Source organism: Danio rerio, chromosome 8, assembly GCF_049306965.1.
Source record: "Danio rerio strain Tuebingen ecotype United States chromosome 8, GRCz12tu, whole genome shotgun sequence".
Lineage (NCBI taxonomy): Eukaryota > Metazoa > Chordata > Actinopteri > Cypriniformes > Danionidae > Danio > Danio rerio.
The window spans coordinates 55,938,343-55,959,516 of NC_133183.1; the positions used below are offsets into that span (position 1 = coordinate 55,938,343).

General features: G+C 36.2%; 2 protein-coding genes across 2 annotated transcripts in view; one reads left to right on the forward strand and one right to left on the reverse strand.

The window, feature by feature from the left end:
* Positions 1 to 21,174, reverse strand: part of mtor (mechanistic target of rapamycin kinase) — a 244,731-nt gene that overhangs the window by 136,377 nt on the left and 87,180 nt on the right. Inside the window, exons 26-28 of the mRNA NM_001077211.3 lie at positions 19,730 to 19,872; positions 17,270 to 17,432; positions 14,876 to 15,021 (exon numbers count right to left, since the gene is read on the reverse strand). Coding sequence (NP_001070679.3) covers positions 14,876 to 15,021; positions 17,270 to 17,432; positions 19,730 to 19,872 — 452 coding nt within the window. The remainder of the gene's footprint in view (positions 1 to 14,875; positions 15,022 to 17,269; positions 17,433 to 19,729; positions 19,873 to 21,174) is intronic.
* On the forward strand, positions 4,091 to 7,472 carry angptl7 (angiopoietin-like 7). The gene is given in 5 exon segments (NM_001006073.1): positions 4,091 to 4,605; positions 5,853 to 5,953; positions 6,035 to 6,229; positions 6,630 to 6,825; positions 6,908 to 7,472. Coding segments are annotated over 5 exon segments (1,017 nt in total). The 5' UTR covers positions 4,091 to 4,250; the 3' UTR covers positions 7,078 to 7,472.

A 21,174-nucleotide genomic window follows, 5' to 3' on the forward strand; every position in this document is an offset into this window, starting at 1 on the left:
ACATACTTTGAAAATTTCCTTGCTCTGTTTAACATAATTTGGGAAATATTTAAAAAAGAAAAAGAAATTCAAAGGGGGGCAAATAATTCTGACTCTAACTGTAAAATAGTCACACCATAGGGCTGTGTGGACAAAAATAATAATAATAAAATAATAATAATATAATGTTTTTTGAGTTGACTAAACTTTTTAGGCTAAGTACTGTACAGTAGTTGACTCGATTTAAGATGAGTCAACTCAAAGAAAACCATTTACTGCATGTGTAAAATCATCAACATCACGTCAGCAACCCATATCTGGCATAAAATACATTCTGAAAGATTATTTCTCATTAAATCAACTACACTTACATGAAAATTCGAACGAAATTGATAAGAGTACAATATATACATAATGGAATCTAAAATCTAAGGTTAAGGTTGCTGCTCAGTTCCAAGCAAAACAAACAATTAAGTTAACTTAATCTCCTTAATTGTTTTACAAATTTAAATAGTTTAAACATAAAACAATGAAGTTGTCCCCCAAAAGCTTAAGAATTGTGTTGTTTCAATTCATTCAATTAGTTTGAGCATGCAGAAAAAGTCATTTTCATGGTGAAACGATGATTACAAAGATCAAATCTACAGTAGGATGTTTTGGCCATTTGGCTCATCTCCACACTTTCACCAGACACAGCAGTATGACATCGTAAACAGCTTCCTAACACACTCTTAAGAGTATCATTACTGCTACAGTCCTGTCTGTAAGTGTTTTTTTTTTTCTTTTCTCTGACATCTGTTTTCTTTTGTTGTCTGAATGGGAGGTAACAAAACCTGTGATTAGTGTTGTCACGATACAACTGCTACGGTACCAGAGAATCAGTACCAGGCATATACCAATCAACCATTTATGCAACCAATTTCCCTAAAACTGTTGGAACTATTTAAAAATAAAAGAAATAAAAGTTAAAATGCTAATCTATAATGATTAAACTCATTTTGCAAAAAGCTTTTAAATAGTAACAAGTGAGCGTAAACTTTAAAAAGGTTCATAAAACTATAAATATAACACATATGTAATGTTATAACATAATATCCCGCACACTAAAAGGTTTCATTACATTTTTAAGACAAAATGTAAAACAAAAGTGCATTACCACAAACTTTATATAACAAAGTGAGTGGTGTCAGTAAAAAGTTTAATAATAATAGTATTATATATTATATTAGTAATAAATATATATTAATATATGAATATAATAATGTCAAAATAAAATAATTAAAGTGCAATGTTTATCGAAAGTTTAATTCATTACCACCCCCAACAATTAATTTTGATTTATTTCCATGTATACAACACACTCCTTTCCAACTCACTGCTGAGAAAATAGTAAAACAGATCATCTGCAACAGGATAAAGAATGAGCCTCCTCCATTCGGCCTCTTTACTGTCACTTTACTTTACTCCTTTACTTTTGTGGATAAGGAAACAGTATTGTCCACCGCACTCCACTGAAGACATTCATTAGCCTACATGTTTAATTTTGTTTGTTAAGGTTAAGGTATTTCTAAATTTATTTCTAATTTCCAGCAAACTAATAAATTAACAATAATATTGAAGTGTGGTCAAAAAACTGAGTTATATCCAAACACACATCCTATTCTTATGCCCCATATGGTGACGCATGCGTCTCCAAAACCCGACAGATGCAAATAATATTTTTGGAAAACATTTTAATCCTTTAATTTTTCATAAAATGTAATGATATTTGTGAATTGCTGTACATCCTTTGTGTAATAGACAATGTCTAAGCGTTTAGACCCGCACAGTGAATAACTAACTATGCTGGACATTAGGCCAGCTTTTCGATTGGTCAATGGTGCAGTCTATTTCAATTCCTCAAAATGGCAATGCGACAGCAATGCACCTCAACATTTGTCCTCTTCAGACCAGCACACCCATGAGTACACATATGGCCTGTTTCCACTGAGAGGTACAGTACGGTACGGGTCACCTATATCAGGCTTGCGTTTCCACTGCCAAAAGGGTACCAATGGTCAGCGCGGTGTACGACAAAAAGTCGCGGTCGACGTCATTTTTACTCAAGGAAATTTTACAGTAAAGCTGTACGGGTCATTCACATATCATGAGAAGCTCTTCTCACTAAACAAATGCTTTATACACATAAATACTTGTGTAAAATGTTCATTACTAATCTTTCTATGAACATGATTTGATTAAAACTGCAGATCAGTGATAATAACCTACTGTAACATCTGCAATTATATGAAATAAAAAAATTAATGCAACATATATGAACACATACAGACTCTTACAGTCTCCGATATGTTATCAATTACAGAAGAACAACATACGACAGACATTTAGTCCTTATTTGGGTTCAAAAACAACAGGAAATATAGCCCACAGTCAGTGCAAACCTCTCATTTGTGTCTTTAATTTCACCAGCACATGTAACCTCTTGTTAGACAATAATTGCATCATTCCGAGTTCATAGTAGTCCAAAAGGTGCTGATAATGGTTAAACATGGCAGTTTGTTCATGTTTTTTGTTGCAAAATCATTATCATCATTTGTTGCTGTTTTTTCTGGCTTCTTCTTTGTTTTTTCACGCTTCACTCTCGTGTTTATCCCTTTTTGAAAGGATCGGATGTCAGAAGCACTTCAATAATCACGCGCATGTTATTAACATGAGCTCAAGTTCGTTATTTCAAATATAACGTAGACGCGCGGCGAGCTCTCAGAAGAAAGTGAAACCGCTCGCTCTTTTAGACGGGCTCGTAAAACAACAACAGGACATAGCGTATTTTGTTCTTCTTGGCTTTTTGGCTGTTCATCAAGACAACGGCAAGGTTTGTCTGAGCTCTGGTCGACCATGACTCATTATTATATGTTATCTATTATTATGGTGTAATGTCTCGGCTGTGTTTTTAAAAATGAAGGTTCCTTTGTTTTCATTCTCCTGCTTCTGCAAGTGACGTATCTCTGTAAACCAATAGCATTCAGTTGTGCGTCTTTTCTTGTGCTAGGTATCCTTTCGAAAGGGTTCCCAAAAAGTACGGTACGGTTAGCTTTTTGGTACACTTTGACAGTGGAAACGGCCATATAAGCGCACCGAACCGTACCGTACTGTACCACTCAATGAAAACTAGCCAAAGGTGGCACAAACGGATTTGCTATTTAAACAACATGCTGTAAAATGTAATAAATACTGTCACGCTGGTCTGAAAATAGCACAGAAATCATGCCAAACACATCTTACGCCTTATTGCGCTGGGTGTAGGGCCCATATACACTTAAAATGTTTTGGGGTAGAGTAAATCATGGACTTTTTTTAAGTGATTAAACCCAATTTTTTACTTTTACCTAATAAACTATTTAGTTTAAAGAAATAATTGACTTCATTACAATGAAATCTCATGATTTAAAGATAGTCATATTTTATTAATATAAATATTTTAATGCATTATTATTGTCTTTAAAGTTACCTTTTAGATATATTAAAGCCCTAAACAAACTGACTTAACTTCATAACAAAACAGAAGTTTTAGCCAAATTACAGATTATAGTTCAAGCAGGAAGCAATGGTCTGTGTTTCGGTCTAACCTCTTCTCACTCCTCAGTTTAACTGGTAGAATAAAAGCAAGTCACGTTTTTCTTAGGTTAACTAGAAGTCATTCCAATAATTACAAGCTGGCTGTGAGAAGAATAAAAAGAAAGCACAGCTTCCTCTCACAAGTCGTCCACTTCAGCAAGATGAAGTCACAAAAAAAATCTTAATAAGAAGTGAGCAGAATAAATGACTCTAAACAGAACAAAGAGTCTTCTTCTTCCCACGTGCAATTGTGTGTTGACAAACAAGTTCCACTTGAGCAAAATGGAAGTATTGTGAGGTGCATGGCACACGTGTTGACGGCTGGGACCAGACAAGAGGCGGAGGAAAATTTTCTGCCAGGGGGAGAAGGTGGGGTGGGGAGGGGAGAGTGGTGGTAGGTGGTGGGAAGTGGGGGTCAGCGACTGTGGGCCTGAGCAAAAGGGGAGGGCACAGCACACGTGAAAAGATATTTAAGCCGCATCCACTGCAGGCCCTCATCTCAGCAGACATTCGATTCTGAAGAGCAGAGAAGAGACACTTGTCTGGAAAATATTCTACAGACTGTGTTCTTGTGTCATCTGAAGAGCATTCACCACTAGGATCGATTTGGGTCTTCCTCAAAGCAAACTTTCTTCACACTAAAGAACGGCAAAAAGATGACGGCTACATCGTTGACTCTTTTGCTTCTAGTCCTGGGTCATGCCATGGCTCAGAATGTTCTCAAGAAGAACTTGGCAACCCCGAAACCGGTAAAAGGAGCACAATGCTGCGATGAGGTGCGCTCCCTAAAAGTCCAAGTAGCCAATCTGAGCAGCATGCTGGAAGACTTGAACAAGAAGCAGGAGTCTGAGCTTATGAAGGTGGTGCGGCAGATGATGGAGCTGGAGAAGCTTAACCAGCAGCAAGAGGCCCGTGTTACCGAGGCCGAGAGCAAGTATTCTGAAATCTACAATCAGATTGAAATCATGCAGCTGCAGGCCGCCCAGTCTGCACCACAGCAGAGCACTTCAGGTGAGTTCTGACACTCATCGTGTGCTTGAAAGCTTAGTTTCCAGGCACACACCATGTGTTTCTCTACTCAGTAGGGTCATTGGTCACATATGCTGGCTGTCGACATACATCACAGCGCCAGAAGTTGTCCTTGTAGGTCACGGGATAATGTAACCCACAGATTTAAAAAGATCATTTTGTTGTGTTAAAAGAAAACTTGATGTAAATTCTCCTAAATATTTTAAAGAGGGGACTATTGTAGTACTCTAAAGGACAATATTCTCTACATTAACTCATTAATTAACATTGGCCTTTCTCATTGAGGAGATAGTTTGCCCAAAAAGGAGGATTTACTCACTATTTGATCCAAACCGTAATCAATTTCTTTGTTCTATTGAACACAGAAGAAGATATCTTAAAGAAAGCTGGAAAAACCACTTCAATGGTAGGAAAGACAAATAATATGGAAGCCAACTTTTTAAAATATCTTATTTTGTGTGTAAAAGAAGAAAGAAACTCACAGGAGGTTTGAAACAAGCGAGTAAATGATGACAGAATATTCATTTTGGCCTGAATTAAATCCCTTTAAATCTAAATTACACATTGATTTCCACAATGAACAGTGAGCTGAATTTCCAAGCTAGTGGCTTGATATGAAGTAAACAGACGTCTACTTTGGAACGGAAGATGATAGCTCTATTTCCCTGATGCATTATCCAGAAAATACTGTAAAAGATACTTCTTACAGTAAATGCACTGTAACACGAGACAAGAAAATTTGGAGCGGAAAATAAAAACAAAGGTGTAGTTTCATTAGAACGCTTTAATGCTTGCACATGGACTTCCTCAGACACACACGTTTCCATTTGAAAACCATTAACATAGCTGTACCCGAGAAGCTGTAAAATGTCTGGAAAGCAGTTGGCCGTAATCAGTAGGTAATAATACAGGTTTACCATGTGTAGGAATGTCTGGCTTTACAACAGTAGCCAAGTCACAGCAGGTAATTTGTGCTTCTTGCTCTGAGCCCACAAGAACTACGAAGCACTATTAGACTACTTATTAGTCTTCTAGAAAAACGGGTGTTAAACTAAGCGAGTCGCGAAGCTGTAATTTAATATCCAAATTAGTAGTTCCTTATTTGTTAACGGCAATACTGCAAACAGTAAACAGATGCGTTTGAAATGTGTCTTTAGCTGATATGAAGTTGAATTCAACGTTAAATAATTATTTTTAAAATGCTCCATCTGGAATTTTCTCTCTTTTAGATGCCATCTATGATTGTGCATCCCTTTACAACAAAAACTACAAAATTTCCGGAGAGTACAAACTGCCGAAAGATGACTTCCTTGGAACACCTGAACTCAACGTAAGCCTTAATTCTCGCTCAAGTCTTCATACTTTAACTTGAAAGATGATCAGTCACTCATTTTTGCTTTTTTTTTTTTAGGTGTTCTGTGACATGGAGAACAACGGTGGTGGCTGGACTCTCATTCAGAGACGTAAGATCGGGCTGACAAGCTTCAACCGGGACTGGAAGCAGTACAAAAACGGTTTTGGCACAATCCGTGGTGATTTCTGGCTCGGCAACGAACACATCTTCCGTATGACCAGACAGCCCACAGTGCTGAGAATAGAGATGGAGGCAAGTATGCACAACATACCTGCCAACATTTGTCCACGAAAATCCAGGAGATCAGGGGGAGGGGGTTAGGTTCGGGGTTGAGGTGTCTAAATGATACTCTTGAGAACCGGGTACTGTGTACTGTGGTGTAAAGCGTGTTTTGGGCAACCCAGGGGTTTCACAGACCGTACCAAAATGCTGAGGATGGGGGGGGGGGAGGTGCGGCGTTGAAATTAAGGGAGTTTTCCGGCATAAATAACAAAACGGGAGGGTGGCGGGTGATGGGTCTGAAATACAAGAGACTCCCAGGAAACCCGGGAGTGTTGGCAGGTGTGATGCACGACCAAAAAAAAAAATCAACTAATTTGATCTTCATTACTGAATAGTAACCCATTTATAAACATTCTGCACATTTTTTCAGGACTGGGAGGGTGATGTACGCTATGCCGAATATGGCTTCTTCACATTGAGCAACGAAATGAACAGCTACAAGCTGCTCATCGCCAACTACAGTGGAAACGCCGGAGACTCTCTGCGCTACCACAATAATACTAACTTCAGCACGAAGAACAAAGATAACGACAAGTGTCTGGACAACTGTGCACAACTTCGCCAAGGTAAAATAAAAATCAAACAAACAAGCGTTTTCAGTAGAACTGAATTTTGTGACTTAATAATAATAATGGCTTTCTCCTCCAGGTGGATACTGGTACAACTGCTGCACTGACTCCAATCTGAATGGTGTGTTTTACCGCTATGGATCACATACCAAAAATCCCGATGGCATCTCTTGGTATGGATGGCACGGACCCAATTATTCATTGAAAAGGGTGGAGATGAAGATCCGGCCCCAGACCTTTGTACCATAAAGACTTGCTAAAAACTAATCTTGTGCACCACTAAACCTGGGTATCAATGGATCAACAGTATAAATCTTGAAACAGTCAACTATTTCAGGGGGAATGCGTCTGTATAACAGAGTGTTGTAAGACTGGATTATGTGATAAACGATGTTTGATTGTAAATTGCATTTTATACAAGGTATTTATCTCGTAAATATGTTTATATTTTCTTTAGCCTTTTCCAGAGGATTTGTTATGCACATGATCATAGAGCACAAAGGGGAAAAAACAGCAAAAGATTAAATTGTGATGTTCAGTTTTGCTAGAGTGCGACTTATTACAGGTCAGAGAAATTCACTGGTAGAGTAAACTTAACTCTGTAAAAAGTAAAATATTGAATGGTTAATAAAATGTATTTTTAAGAAAAAAAAAAACTATGATTCGTCTAAATGAAATGCGTATGCTACAGTTATGAATGACACAAAGCACACACAACATTCTGAAACATCATTAAGAATGACTAATATGATTCACATACAAATACCTGACAAAAGTCTTGTCGCCTATCCAAGTTTTAGGAGCAACACATAATAACTTGACTTCCAGTTGATCATTTGGTATCAGAAGTGGCTTATATGAAAGGCAAAGGCCTCTAGATCACACTTATTTCACCAAAGTAAAATATTTAACAAAATAAAATTATTAAATAATGGCTTGATTTTTAATTATTTCATTAGAACAGTAAGGTCTGACTTTGCGTATGACAAAAGTCTTGTTATTTAACAGAAATAATGTACAACATAGAATATAAAATCATGGTGTAATCGAGAAATAATTAATATTGTGTATGACTCGTAAGAGCTTGGAGGACTGCATCCATACATGACTCAAATCACTTATTAATAAAGTCATCAGGAATGGCAAAGAAAGCTTTCTTGCAGGACTCCCAGAGTTCATCAAGATTCTTTGGATTCATCTTCAATGCCTCCTCCATCTTATCCCAGACATGCTCAATAATGTTCATGTCTGGTGACTGGGCTGGCCAATCCTGGAGCACCTTGACTTTCTTTGCTTTCAGGAACTTTGATGTGGAGGCTGAAGTATGAGGAGCGCTATCCTGCTGAAGAACTTGCCCTCTCCTGTGGTTTGTAATGTAATGGGCAGCAAAAATGTCTTGATACCTCAGGCTGTTGATGTTGCCATCCACTCTGCAGATTTCTCGCACGCCCCAATACTATATGTAACCTCAAACCATGATTTTTCCTCGATTTGACTGATTTCTGTGAGTACCGTGGGTCAATACGGGTTCCAGGTCTTCTGCAGTATTTTTGATGATTGGGATGCAGTTCAACTCATGATTTACCTGAAAAAAAAATGATCTCCCTGCCACTTTTCCAAATGATCAACTAGAACACAAATTATTATGTGTTGTTCTTACAACTGGGATTGACGAGAACACTTTTGTCAGGTAGTGTACACAGGAACGAGATCAATTCAAACAACTATTACCATTAAAACTAAACAGTCCAAGCACTTTTTATATCCAATAAGAATAGATATCGATTGATATGAAAATGTCATATCATTATTATAATGACCAAAATAATCACAGTTATCAGTATGATCACGGTTTTATTAAAATGACCTGAATGTATTCAAAAATATATAACAAATACTTGCCCCACCAAGTTTTGTATCTGGCAATGAACAAACAACATCTAAAAGTCAAAGCATTAAGCAATTTTGTGACAAACAACATAAACATGGAGCCGTTGATTTGGATTTGTTTGCTTATTTTTGTATCATAATATGTACTTATTCTTTGTGCGTGTGTTTTAATAGGTAATTCAATGTATTGTCTGTAAATCCTGCACTTAGAAAACCCTAACATGTATTCATGTTTATGTTGTGTTTTCATAAAGCTGCTTTATGAAAGCCTAAAAGGTTGTGCGATTTGACGAAAATATCTAATTGCAATTTTTCTGACCAACATTTTGATTTGATTTGTGATTTATTTTGTAAAGTCAAACTTCAGATTTGCATTTCTTAATACACACTTTAAGAGAATGACAATTAAATCTAAACCCAAAACTAAATAAAAATAACACGCAAAAAGTGAATTGAGTTATTATTAAATTATCCAAAAAAAATAAAAATAAAAAATCCATTCATTCCTTGAACAAATACCCCAAACCTGGGTCAAAGCGAGTACATTCCACATGCTCACTTTAGCTTGTTAGCTCTGGGCATTCTGGGAGATCCAGATGAGGTTTCACTTCCAGGAACTACATGCCCTCGCATGACCTTTCAGTGCACTTCAGCACTTCCTGTAAAAAACTAGTGGACACACACTTTGCGTCCCAAACCTCTTATTTCTACCATTTAAGACTCAGCACAACACCTATACTTTAAGAGATAGTTCACCCATAAATTTACATTTAGTCATTTAGCAGACGCTTTTATCTAAAGCGACTTACAATTGAAGAGAACAACTATAACAACTATAAATGGATAGTTGTTTATGTTTTTTTTACTCACTGTTTACTATTTACTCACTCTCTTTATTTTGTTGAACGCTAAAGAAGATATTTTGAAGGCAAAAACTGAAGAAAAAAGCCAATACAGCTTTGTGACAAGCGAAATTATGACTAAATGTTCAGTTTTGGATGAGCTATCCCTTTAAATTTCTCGTTAAATACATTTAATGATTCCATTAATTGTTTTCTTTATAAAATACTGAACTTTAAGATTTCACAAGCTAGGCGGTTTGATACTTGAAGACTCCCTTAAGCAGCAGTCAAGTAGAAACTGTGAGAAAATTTGCTGGTAAATACACAAATATTATTGCTGAACAAAGCACCAACGCTAATCAAATGTGATCATTATCATCATCATGCACAGGAAAAAATGGGAATGCACCAAAATAATAAGCTAGTTACTTTTAATGAAAACAAAACATTTACTGTAATTACCTTTGCAGACCACTAGAACCCTTGTGAGGTATTTATTAGTCTTTCAGGAAAAATTAAACAGCAATAAAATCCTTAACAATTTTTTTTTTATTTTCAGGAGACAATAGGACTATTTCACTAATGATTGCTAAAATCATTCCAAATATATATAAATAGAAGAAAACCTGATTAAAAAAAAAGTCAATTGATATTTAATTCACAACATGTGGCACGTGCATACACATGTGAACTCTTTTAAACCTTGTTTTAAAGTGATTTTGGAGTATTTAAAACAAGTGGATGTTGCGCAACATCAGTAATTTGTACAACTAACTATCTAGTCTATGATTTCCCAGAGATGAGTTGCATATATTATATTATATTATTATATTATTATATTTTATTTAGATTACTATATTTTAATTTTATTAAGGTCAAAATGATCACCCCGTTTAAAATTTTTTTTTTTCAATTGGCTATTTTATAGCCCTTAATAAAAATAAATAAAATATAAATTTCACATGACGAGGCTAATAATATATATATATACATACATATACATGTACATGTTTATATATATATATATATATATATATATATATATATATATATATATATATATATATATATATATATATATATATATATATATATATACACACACATATATATATATATACACACACACACACACATGACACATCTGATAATATTTTGTCGTCTTGAGAGTGTCTCACTTGTTTTATTTAGGCCAGAATAAAAGCATAAAAAATAAATTAAAAAAAAATTTAGGTCAAAATTACTAGGCCCTTTAAGCTACATTTTTTCCCGATAGTCTACAGAACAAACCATGGTTATACAATAAAATAAACAGGGGGGTCTAATAATTCAGGGGGGCTAATAATTCTGACTTTAACTGTATATATATTTTGTATGTATTTTAGTATAAAACTTATAATCCATTGCACTTTATTGTATAGCATAACTTACAATATAATCTTAACATCATTATAAGTTTGCCCAGAGTGTGTGTTTTCAGTTGTTCTTACATTAATTTGTACATTTAGAACAACTTTAATAACAATTTTTTTGTCAATCACAATAGGTTTCAATTCCAAATGGTGCGAATACCCGTGCATAGTGAATGAGACTCCACCTTATCATCCTATAATGGTCTTTTGATCTGACAAGCAAAATAATCAAGACTGACCGCAAGTCATCAAAAACCAATTAGACTTTTCCCCTAACATTCTCCGCCTTTCAGAGCATCTTTGTTCTTTCCCACACAAAAAAAAACCATAATGACAATAAAACAAACAAGACTAAACAATATCCATGACCTAAGAATCTCAATTAGTACCAGGCCAAAAGATTGGCTCAGTCTTCAAAGTTTATTTGAAATTCCCCCCCACAAAAAAAAAAGCCTTTTATTCTAATTCGGAGATGCATTATTTTGTCAGGGAGGATCAAATTGAGTAACAAACTATGACAAACACTGGAATACACACTAATGTGCATTCCAAGCCACAGAATCATCAACAATATTAAAACAATACTGAATCCTCTTGGACCACTAATATCACCAATAGATCAAGATGGGCATTAATGGCAATTGATTATTGCCAGAATATCAAAACCAACTGTAGGTGGTAGATCATTCTCATATCTGGCACCTAAATTCTGGAACAGCCTTCCTAGCACAGTTCGGGAAGCAGACACACTCTGCCAGTTTAACACTAGATTAAAGACACATCTCTTTACATTAGTACGAATTCAAATAAAATACAAATTCTTTTAAAATCCAAATCCTCTAAAGCAGGGGTCGGGAAGCTTTTTTAAGCAAAGAGCCATTTCAAATTTTTTAGCAAATGCATTTTTTTAAAGAGCTATTGATACTACTATATATAATACAGGTTTAAACGAAACCGTTATGTCCATGCGCAACTCAAAAATAAACAAATCTAAGTCCATGAATGAAAATGAATAGATTTAATAGAACAATTAATTCATAGATTAATATATTTTTTTCTTTTCGCCATCACCACTTATGAATGTTGTCTGTATTTACGAGGACAAGGTTACCACAGAAATGTAGGTTGTTTGCCCTCTGTGTCGCAATTCAAATTTGTCCACAGAGTCACACACGTGGATTAGTTGAAAAATCTATTTATTGTAAACTGATTTCTTATTCATTTTGCTGTGAAAAAAAATAAAAAAATTACACTTAAAAGAAATTGTATTTGTTTCAATAGGAAACCTTCGGATTTCTAGTGACAGTATAATCTTTTAAACTGCTAAATATTACTAAAGGGAGCCAGCTGGAGAGCCACAGATTTTTGGCTAAAGAGCCACATGTGGCTCGCGAGTCATAGGTTCCCCACCACTGCTCTATAGGATTGTTAGTGTGCATTAATTGAGGAAATCGGAGCCTGGAACACTTCCCAAAAGGTATTATGATTTGAACTGCATCTACGGTTATGGTAGACTGTTTCTCCTTATCCAGAAATCTCCATAATCCTGGACCAGGCCGTATCCTGAGCAGATGCTGTGGTGGCCATGGAGGAGTGAAGAGAATGAGACTCTAGTGACAGATGAGTCTCCACACTGATCCCGCAGAATAGCCTGAATTATCACCAGTGACCTACTTATAGCTGGAGCTTCTCCACGATGGATGTCCGGCATTCTCCAACCTCTGGTGCCTAGACTCCAGCTCTGCACAAGTTTGGCCAGAGGAGAAATGGTCGTGCCCAACTGAGCCTGGTTTCTCTCACGGCTTTCTTCCCCTTCGCTTTGGTCAGTTGGTAAAGATTCGCCACTGTTGACACTGGCTTGTTGGTTTGAGACTTGTGGAGCCACGCATCATTGGATTTGCTCTTCAGTGTTTGGACTTTCAGCAGTAAAAACTAAACCACACTAAACTGAACAATTTCAATGTACTACAACTTCTATGTTAAGCTGCTTTGATGCAATCTACATTGTAAAAGAATTATAGAAATAAAGAATTGAACTGAATTGAAGTTTACTGTCTGTTGTGAATAATCAGCAACAAACAAAATGTCCATTATCATATCAAACAGTAGGTAAACACTGTAAACAATAAGGACCATCTATCGTAGACACCAATATCTATCAACACACTTCATCACCTTACTTTCCGTCCAAGAACAGTCTCACGCTTTTGTAATAACAATTAACCTCTTCGGTGCCATTCTGTGAGTGAATATGCAGGTTAGTGTATGCTCCATCCATCTCTTTTTACTTTCTGTCAGCTTCGGGTTTGATTAAATAATTAATCAACTATTACAGGTCAGAAAATGTGTTGTGTTTAAGTTTTACATTTTGTGACAATTAGTTTGTAATAAACAGGATAAAGTACATTCAGACAGGTGTTATTTCAGATTAAAGCCCTTCAGTCTTATACAACAGCCTTCTGATTTACATGTGTCTTTTTTTCAGTAAATAAACCAATCAATCTGCCTACAATTAATTGATATGCAGGTGTGGTCTTGAAATAAATTGTCGATCTGATTAAATTGAGATCAAAAATGCACTTTTACCCAGATCAAGAGCTCCAAAATAGATCACAAGACCTCAAGAACTTTCACATAAACTTTCTTTTAAGCTTTTTTTTCTAAACTTTGCACAGACTGCAAAAGCAAAAAGGATTTCTGGTGATTCTGTGAAGGACATTGTACTTAAACCTTTATAGATGAAATCAGAAGAAACTCAAATCCCAAAGTGCCTTCCAGTAATTCACACACCACGTTTAAAACCAAACCTGAATACATCCCAAAATAAGCAATCAATGCGTTACACTGGAGGAAACTTGAGACGCGAGTCATGGTTTGGTGCTCATACTTTTAGAACCGCAAAATATATAGAGGATATACTTGCAAACAGTGCAAAGTGACTTCTTAATCGCACAATATGTAGATATATGTGGGTTTATTAAAAAAAATAGGATAATTTAGTTCAATCAAATGAACAATTCCAGGATCTTGGGATGATACAAGCTCACTAGACAAAATCTAGCTTTGGAGACCCTAATGATGATTACTATTTCCTGTGATGTCTGTAAAAGACTAAATACACAGATCCTTTAATAAATGAATTCAGACAGCAATAATTCATACAGTAAAAAAATAAAACTACAGGCACTTAATCATTTAATGTAGTGGGTGGCAATGTTCGGTAACACTTTATAATAACTACACACTATAAATCATTTACTAAGCATTAGCATCTAGTGAATTTATTATTTGTTAAGCATTAATTCTACATTAATAGACGTTAGTAAACAGTTTATAACTGCAGCTACAAATGCTGTATTCTTGACTTATAACCACATTTATAATGTTCAATTATTCAGAATGCGCGAATGGTCACGCGATATACGTTACTGGTGGCGTAGTGTGGACAGAGATATGTTCAGAAACGCTAGGTGAAAAGCTAGTGTGAACGCGGATCGTTTTTGATTTAAAACGCCGTTCTCAAACTAAAACGCACTAGTGTAAACGGGGCCTAAGAAAACGGTTGATAGTCGTCTCGCAATGACAAAGGATTAAATAAAAAATGTTGAAGGAAGTGATGCACTCGCGCTTTCCATGTGCTATTAGGCATGCTATGTGAACTTGCACTTCGCTGCAGAAATTGGGAACTTCTCAACTTTTCAAGCGCCAACAGACACGTAACCCAATCAGATCGCTTTATGCAAATACACCAGTTCAGACAGTAGTTGATTGCAGACTCATTTCATTGGCTAATGCTGCTATGACGGTCGCGTCTGCTCCAACTCCAGACACGCCCTCTGTCAAGCATTGAGGCTGAAGTCCTGTGTGAATCGGGCGTTAGAATTCAAAAAGTTTGTTTCCTACCTGATCAGAGATTCTAAAATGAGCGGTGAAGCCCCCTTTTGAAACTCCAGCTCCTTGTAGTGCAGGGCTTTGGCGTAGGCCCGACATTTAGCAGCTCTCTCCCCCAGCAGAACTATCCCATTGTCATCTCTCAAAGGAAGTGGGCCCTGAGTGGCAAAAAGAACAACCACAAAATAAACCAAAGAAAGATTTTAGATATAGAGGACATGAACTGAATGGAATAGCATATTAAACAGGCTAGAACGGAGCACTTATCCCAGAAGGGTTTATATAACAGTCTAACTGGGTAAACATTTCACTTCACAGCTCTCAACTATGAATGCCCATTTGCCATGTCACCAGCGGAGGGTGTGAGCAGCGTTTGTTGTGATGGAATAAAAGTGAACAAACGTACCATTGATTCAGACTTCAACACAATGAGCTCATACTAAATATGGAAATAAAACATTTAAGTGAGGAGGGGAACTAAAGCTTTCTTTTCGAGGTTAACCATGCTGTTAAATAGAAATAATGTATACTTGAAGTCAGAGTTAATGGACCCCCCTGTATACTTTCCCCCAATTTCTGTTTAACAGAAATAATTTTTTCAACACATTTATAAACATAATAGTTTTAATAACTTATTTCTATTAACTGATTTATTTTATCTTTGCCATGATAATAGTATAGAACATTTTACTCAATATTTTTAGGATACTAGTATTCAGCTTAAAGTGACATTTAATTTAACTTAACTAGGTTCATTAGGCAAGTTATTGTATAATGATGGTTCTAGCTGAAATAAAACTAATAAAACTTTCTTCAGAAGAAAAAATACTATTCCTTGCTCTGTTAAGGCTGGTTTATACTTCTGCGACGAGTGATCGCCGTGACCTATGGTGCGTGCCTTGCGTGTAGCTGTGCATTTATACTTTTGCATGCTGTTGTTGGAATATTGGAATATCTAATCAATTCCATGCATGTTCAATAAAAAAAGGTCCGGAAATCAAACATTTCACCATCATTAAACACAATGTCTTTCTCCCCTGCGTGTGTGTGTGTGTGTGTGTGTGTTTGTATTTCCTCTGTCTTCAGCACGTGCCCAAATGGCAACTCCCATTTTTATTCAAACCCTGCCCATTTTCCCACCCCCGACACTCCCAGAGCTAGACACACCCACTTTCCTGACTTTTTCCAAAATAGAGGTGTGAAAACATCCTGCTGAAACGGGGGGTTTCATGGCCATTTAACATATTTCTGCTGACAGGACGTTTTTGGCTGCAGAGCTCAAGTTAATTTCAGACAATCTTCATTTATTTCTACAAAAATGCTTCATTAGTTTGCAAAACATATCACACTCAAGAAGAAATTCAGTTAATATACACCAAGGGTCACCAAATCTCGGTCCTTGGGGGCCGGTGTCCCTGCAAGGTTTTAGCTCTAACTTGCCTCAACACAAGTGCCTAGGTGTTGCAAGTATACCTAGTAAGACCTTGATTAGCTTGTTCAGGTGTGTTTAATTAGGGTTGGAGCTAAAATCTGCAGGACACTGGCCCTCCAGGAACAAGTTTGGTGACCCCTGATATAAACTTTTAAGCAATACAAATACAATTGTTTATTAAAAAGAAAAAGAGACAATATGTTCCAAAAATTCCTTTTTAATTCCGTTTCCTCAACACTGTGTTGCTCAGCAATCATACTTCCGAAATGCTAGCTGGCAATACGTGTTTATGTTTTTCTGTGTCGAGTTTCTTTACTGGTGTTTTGTTTTTTCTGAATGCTACCTTAATGTATAAGTAGCTAAAACTAATTCATTCACAGTCAGGAACTGGCAGATGTGCAACAACTTTAATCATAAAGTAAACCCAAAACAAAAGTTTACATCTGGAGCTCCTTCACAGGACTCGAAACTTCGGGTCCAAGGGGTTCACGCGGCTCTCACCCACGCCCACACTCGTCAGCGATACCAAGCCAACCAATCACAGAGCTTGCGCTACGTGTCGTTGCGAGGTGTAGTTAAATTTTTTGAGAGGTGCATGTCAGTGTTGGCATCAGCCACGGCGAGGGCTATGCGACCACGTGAAGGCTTCGCCGGCCCATATTCGTGTGCTTGATGCAGAAGTATAAATCAGCCTTTAAACAATAAGCTAAGCTAAAAAATAAGCTAATAATTTGGACTTCAACTTCATGTTTATCATTGTGATTAATTTAAATACAAAAAAAAATACAGAACACAGAAAAAAAAAATCAGTAAATCAGTTTAAGATTCATGAATAAACATTATTAAATATAAAATATGCCAAACTTGCCAGATCTTGAGATATTTTTCTGGTTTTGCAAAGTTTGTTAATCAATTCATCTAGTGATGTAGACCTAACATGATGCTTGTGGTCGAATGTCAGCTTCATCACTGACCTTATCGCTGTGCTCCATGAATTCTGCGAGGTTGAGCAATGTCTGTGTGACCTCAGCAATATCCTGAGATGTCAGAGCAAGCTCAATACTGCGGATCAGCTCATCCTGCTGGTCTTCACTCAGCTCGGACCAGCACGATAAGAATGCAGCATTGAAAAGATCCCTACAAGAAACAGACAATACACACACACAGGTTCTAATAATTTTGTCCGTAAAAGAGTTGATAGTAATTACTTCTGACCATAAAATACATGTACGTCTTAAAGGCTAACAGGGTTCCTATGGAGTCAATCTAGGGCCATATATACTTGAAAAATAAAAGAAAGTTTTGCAAACAAAAAATAAAGTCTTGAATAAAAGATAAATAAATAAATAAATGCAAATCCCCAAAAATCGCAAAGCGAAAATTAATTTTGCTAACAAAAATAAAGAACTCAACTAAGCTAAGTACCAACTTTTTTTAAAAACATTTTACAAGTCCCATAGAATTAACTAGTTGAGTTTGACCCTTTTTTAATCAATTTAGCGATCTCTGGGTCTGGCGGGAGCACTTTTAGCTTAGCTTAGCATAAATTATTCAATCAGATTAGACCATTAGCATTTCGCTCAAAATTTTCCAAAATGAGTATCGAAAAATGCTCTACTCAAGGCTTGACACTTCTGTAACTACAATGTATAGAAAAAAGGGAAAAATTAAGAGTTGCTATTTTATATTCTATTTTCTACATACATAGCAAAATCACTGAAACACAACACAAAGCACCTCATGTGTAAATAATTTTTTTCTTTTTTAAAGCCCATTTTACAAGAGTTAAACTGAGTTAAGCTGAGTTTTGTCATTTTTAAATCCCTTTAGTCGATCTCCAGGTCTGGCGATAGCACTTTCAGCTTAGCTTAGCATAAATCATTCGATCGGATTAGACCATTAGCATTTCACCTTTAAATTTTCCAAAATGATTACAAAAAATGCTCTACTCAAGGCTTGACACTTCTGTAGTTACAATGTGTACAAAAAAAGGGAAACACAAAGAGTTGCTGTTTTTATATTCTATTTTCTACACAATGTATCTACAGAATAGCCAGGCTTTAAATAGCAACCTTTAAATATACAACACAAAGCACCTCACATGTAAATCTATTTTTCGAAATAAGCCCATTTTACAAGAGTTAAACAGCTGAGTTTTGCCATTTTTTAATCCATTCAGCCGAACTCCTGGTCTGGCAATAGCACTTTTATCTTAGCTTAGCATAAATCATTCGATCGGATTAGACCATTAGCATTTCACCTTTAAATTTTCCAAAATGATTACAAAAAATGCTCTACTCAAGGCTTGACACTTCTGTAGTTACAATGTGTACAAAAAAAGGGAAACACAAAGAGTTGCTGTTTTTATATTCTATTTTCTACACAATGTATCTACAGAATAGCCAGGCTTTAAATAGCAACCTTTAAATATACAACACAAAGCACCTCACATGTAAATCTATTTTTCGAAATAAGCCCATTTTACAAGAGTTAAACAGCTGAGTTTTGCCATTTTTTAATCCATTCAGCCGAACTCCTGGTCTGGCAATAGCACTTTTATCTTAGCTTAGCATAAATCATTCCATCGGATTAGACCATTAGCATTTCACCTTTAAATTTTCCAAAATGATTACAAAAAATGCTCTACTCAAGGCTTGACACTTCTGTAGTTACAATGTGTACAAAAAAAGGGAAACACAAAGAGTTGCTGTTTTTATATTCTATTTTCTACACAATGTATCTACAGAATAGCCAGGCTTTAAATAGCAACCTTTAAATATACAACACAAAGCACCTCACATGTAAATCTATTTTTCGAAATAAGCCCATTTTACAAGAGTTAAACAGCTGAGTTTTGCCATTTTTTAATCCATTCAGCCGAACTCCTGGTCTGGCAATAGCACTTTTATCTTAGCTTAGCATAAATCATTCCATCGGATTAGACCATTAGCATTTCGTTCAAAAATTTCCAAAAAAACATCCAATTTAAAAGACATTTCTGTAGTTACACTGTGTACTAAGAGCATTGGAAAAAATATATACATTTTCTATTTTCTACACAAACTACAAAATAGTCAAGCATTCAATAGCAAAATTATTGAAACATTTGTTGAGATGCTAATGGTTTAATCCGATTTAATGATCTGATTCTCCCACCAGAATTCCAAATAAAATAGAGGGTTCCTTTAACATAATATGGAAATGTGCATAACTAACATGTTGTAAAAATAACATATTAATGGACCAGTAAAAAAAAATAAAGATTTGTATCCGTCGCAAAAACGTCTTGAACAAAATAAATTCAAGAAACTGTATCTATGCACTCTAGATTTCCAGGGCTTGAATATATATTTTCACAAGCTTTCATATGAACACTGGGCCTGTTACTGAAATGGTACCTCAGTAGAAAAACAGACAAAGAAGGTAAAGTTTACCTAGCCAGTGGTATATACGTCTGTGCTAGAGACCAGCAGGAGCGCAGGGCTGGTGAGGAGGATTCCTTTAGCAAGACCACACTAAGTCGTCTCAACCACTCCAGCCAGTCATCTTTGGACACCTTTCTGGCTGCACCCCATGCCTGCAAACAGCAGAAAGAGAACTAATACACAGACAAAACATGTGTGATGAATTCTGATCTAGTCATCTGCCTTGCACGCTACTACACAGAGAGCATTCAGGCACCTTTGTATGTGTGCCTTCTTTTTTTTTTTAAATGAAGACAAAAGACACTCTAGGCTGTTGAGTCCATCCATGGGTGAATGTTCAATATTTGAAATTGAATGCGATGGTTCGGAAGACAGTGGAAAAAGCTCTCAGGGAACACCTGTGAGTAATTATGATGCGTTCACGAATCGCAGACAACAGACAATGCCTTCAATAGTGCGCCCAGAGGACATATGTACACTATCTCTGTCTGAAAAGGATGATCTAGTGTGCTTCTGAAGACAGATGTGGCTCAAATGAAAATATATACAGTTGAAATCAGAAATACTAGTCCTGAATTATAAGGGAAAAAAACATATTTCAATATTTCTGAACACAATAGTTTTAATAACTAATTTTGAATAGTTGTTTTTTTGCCATGATGACAGTACATAATATTCTACTAGATATTTTTCAAGACACTAGTATTCAGCTTAAAGTATAATTTAAAGGCTTAGGTTAATTGGGCAAGTTAGTGCTATTAGGCAAGCCATTGTATAATGATGATTTGATCTGTAGAGAATTGAAATAATATTGCTTTAGAGGGTTAATACTATTGACCTTACAAACTTCTTCCACTTATTGTAGTCAAAATAAAACTCTCCAGAAGAAAAAAATATTATAGCAGGGCTAATAAATTTAACTTCAACGCAAATTTATTAACAATAAAAACCTGCAAAATCACATGTACATTAGTATTCACAGCCTTTGCCGTGAAGCTCTAAATTTAGCTCAGGTACCTTTTGTTTCCACTGATCATTCTTTAGTTGTTTCAGAAGCTTAATTGGAGTTCACCTGTGGTAAATTCAGTTGACTGGACATGATTTGAAAAGGCATACACCTGTCTATATAAGGTCCCAGGGTTGACAGTGCATGTCAAAGCACAAACCAAGCATGAAGACAAAGGTATTGTATGTAGACCTTCGAGGCAGGATTGTATCGCGGCACAAGGCTGGGGAAGGTTACAGAAAAAATTCTGCTGCTCTAAAAGTTCCAATGAGCACAGGGGCCTCCATCAACCATAAGTGGAAGATGTTTGAAACCACCAGGACTCTTCTGGCCGCCCATCTAAGCTGAGTGATCGGGGGAAAAGGGCCTAAGTCAGGGAGGTGATCAATAACCCGATGGTCGCTCTGTCTGAGCTCCAGCGTTGTTCTGTGGAGAGAGGAGAACCTTA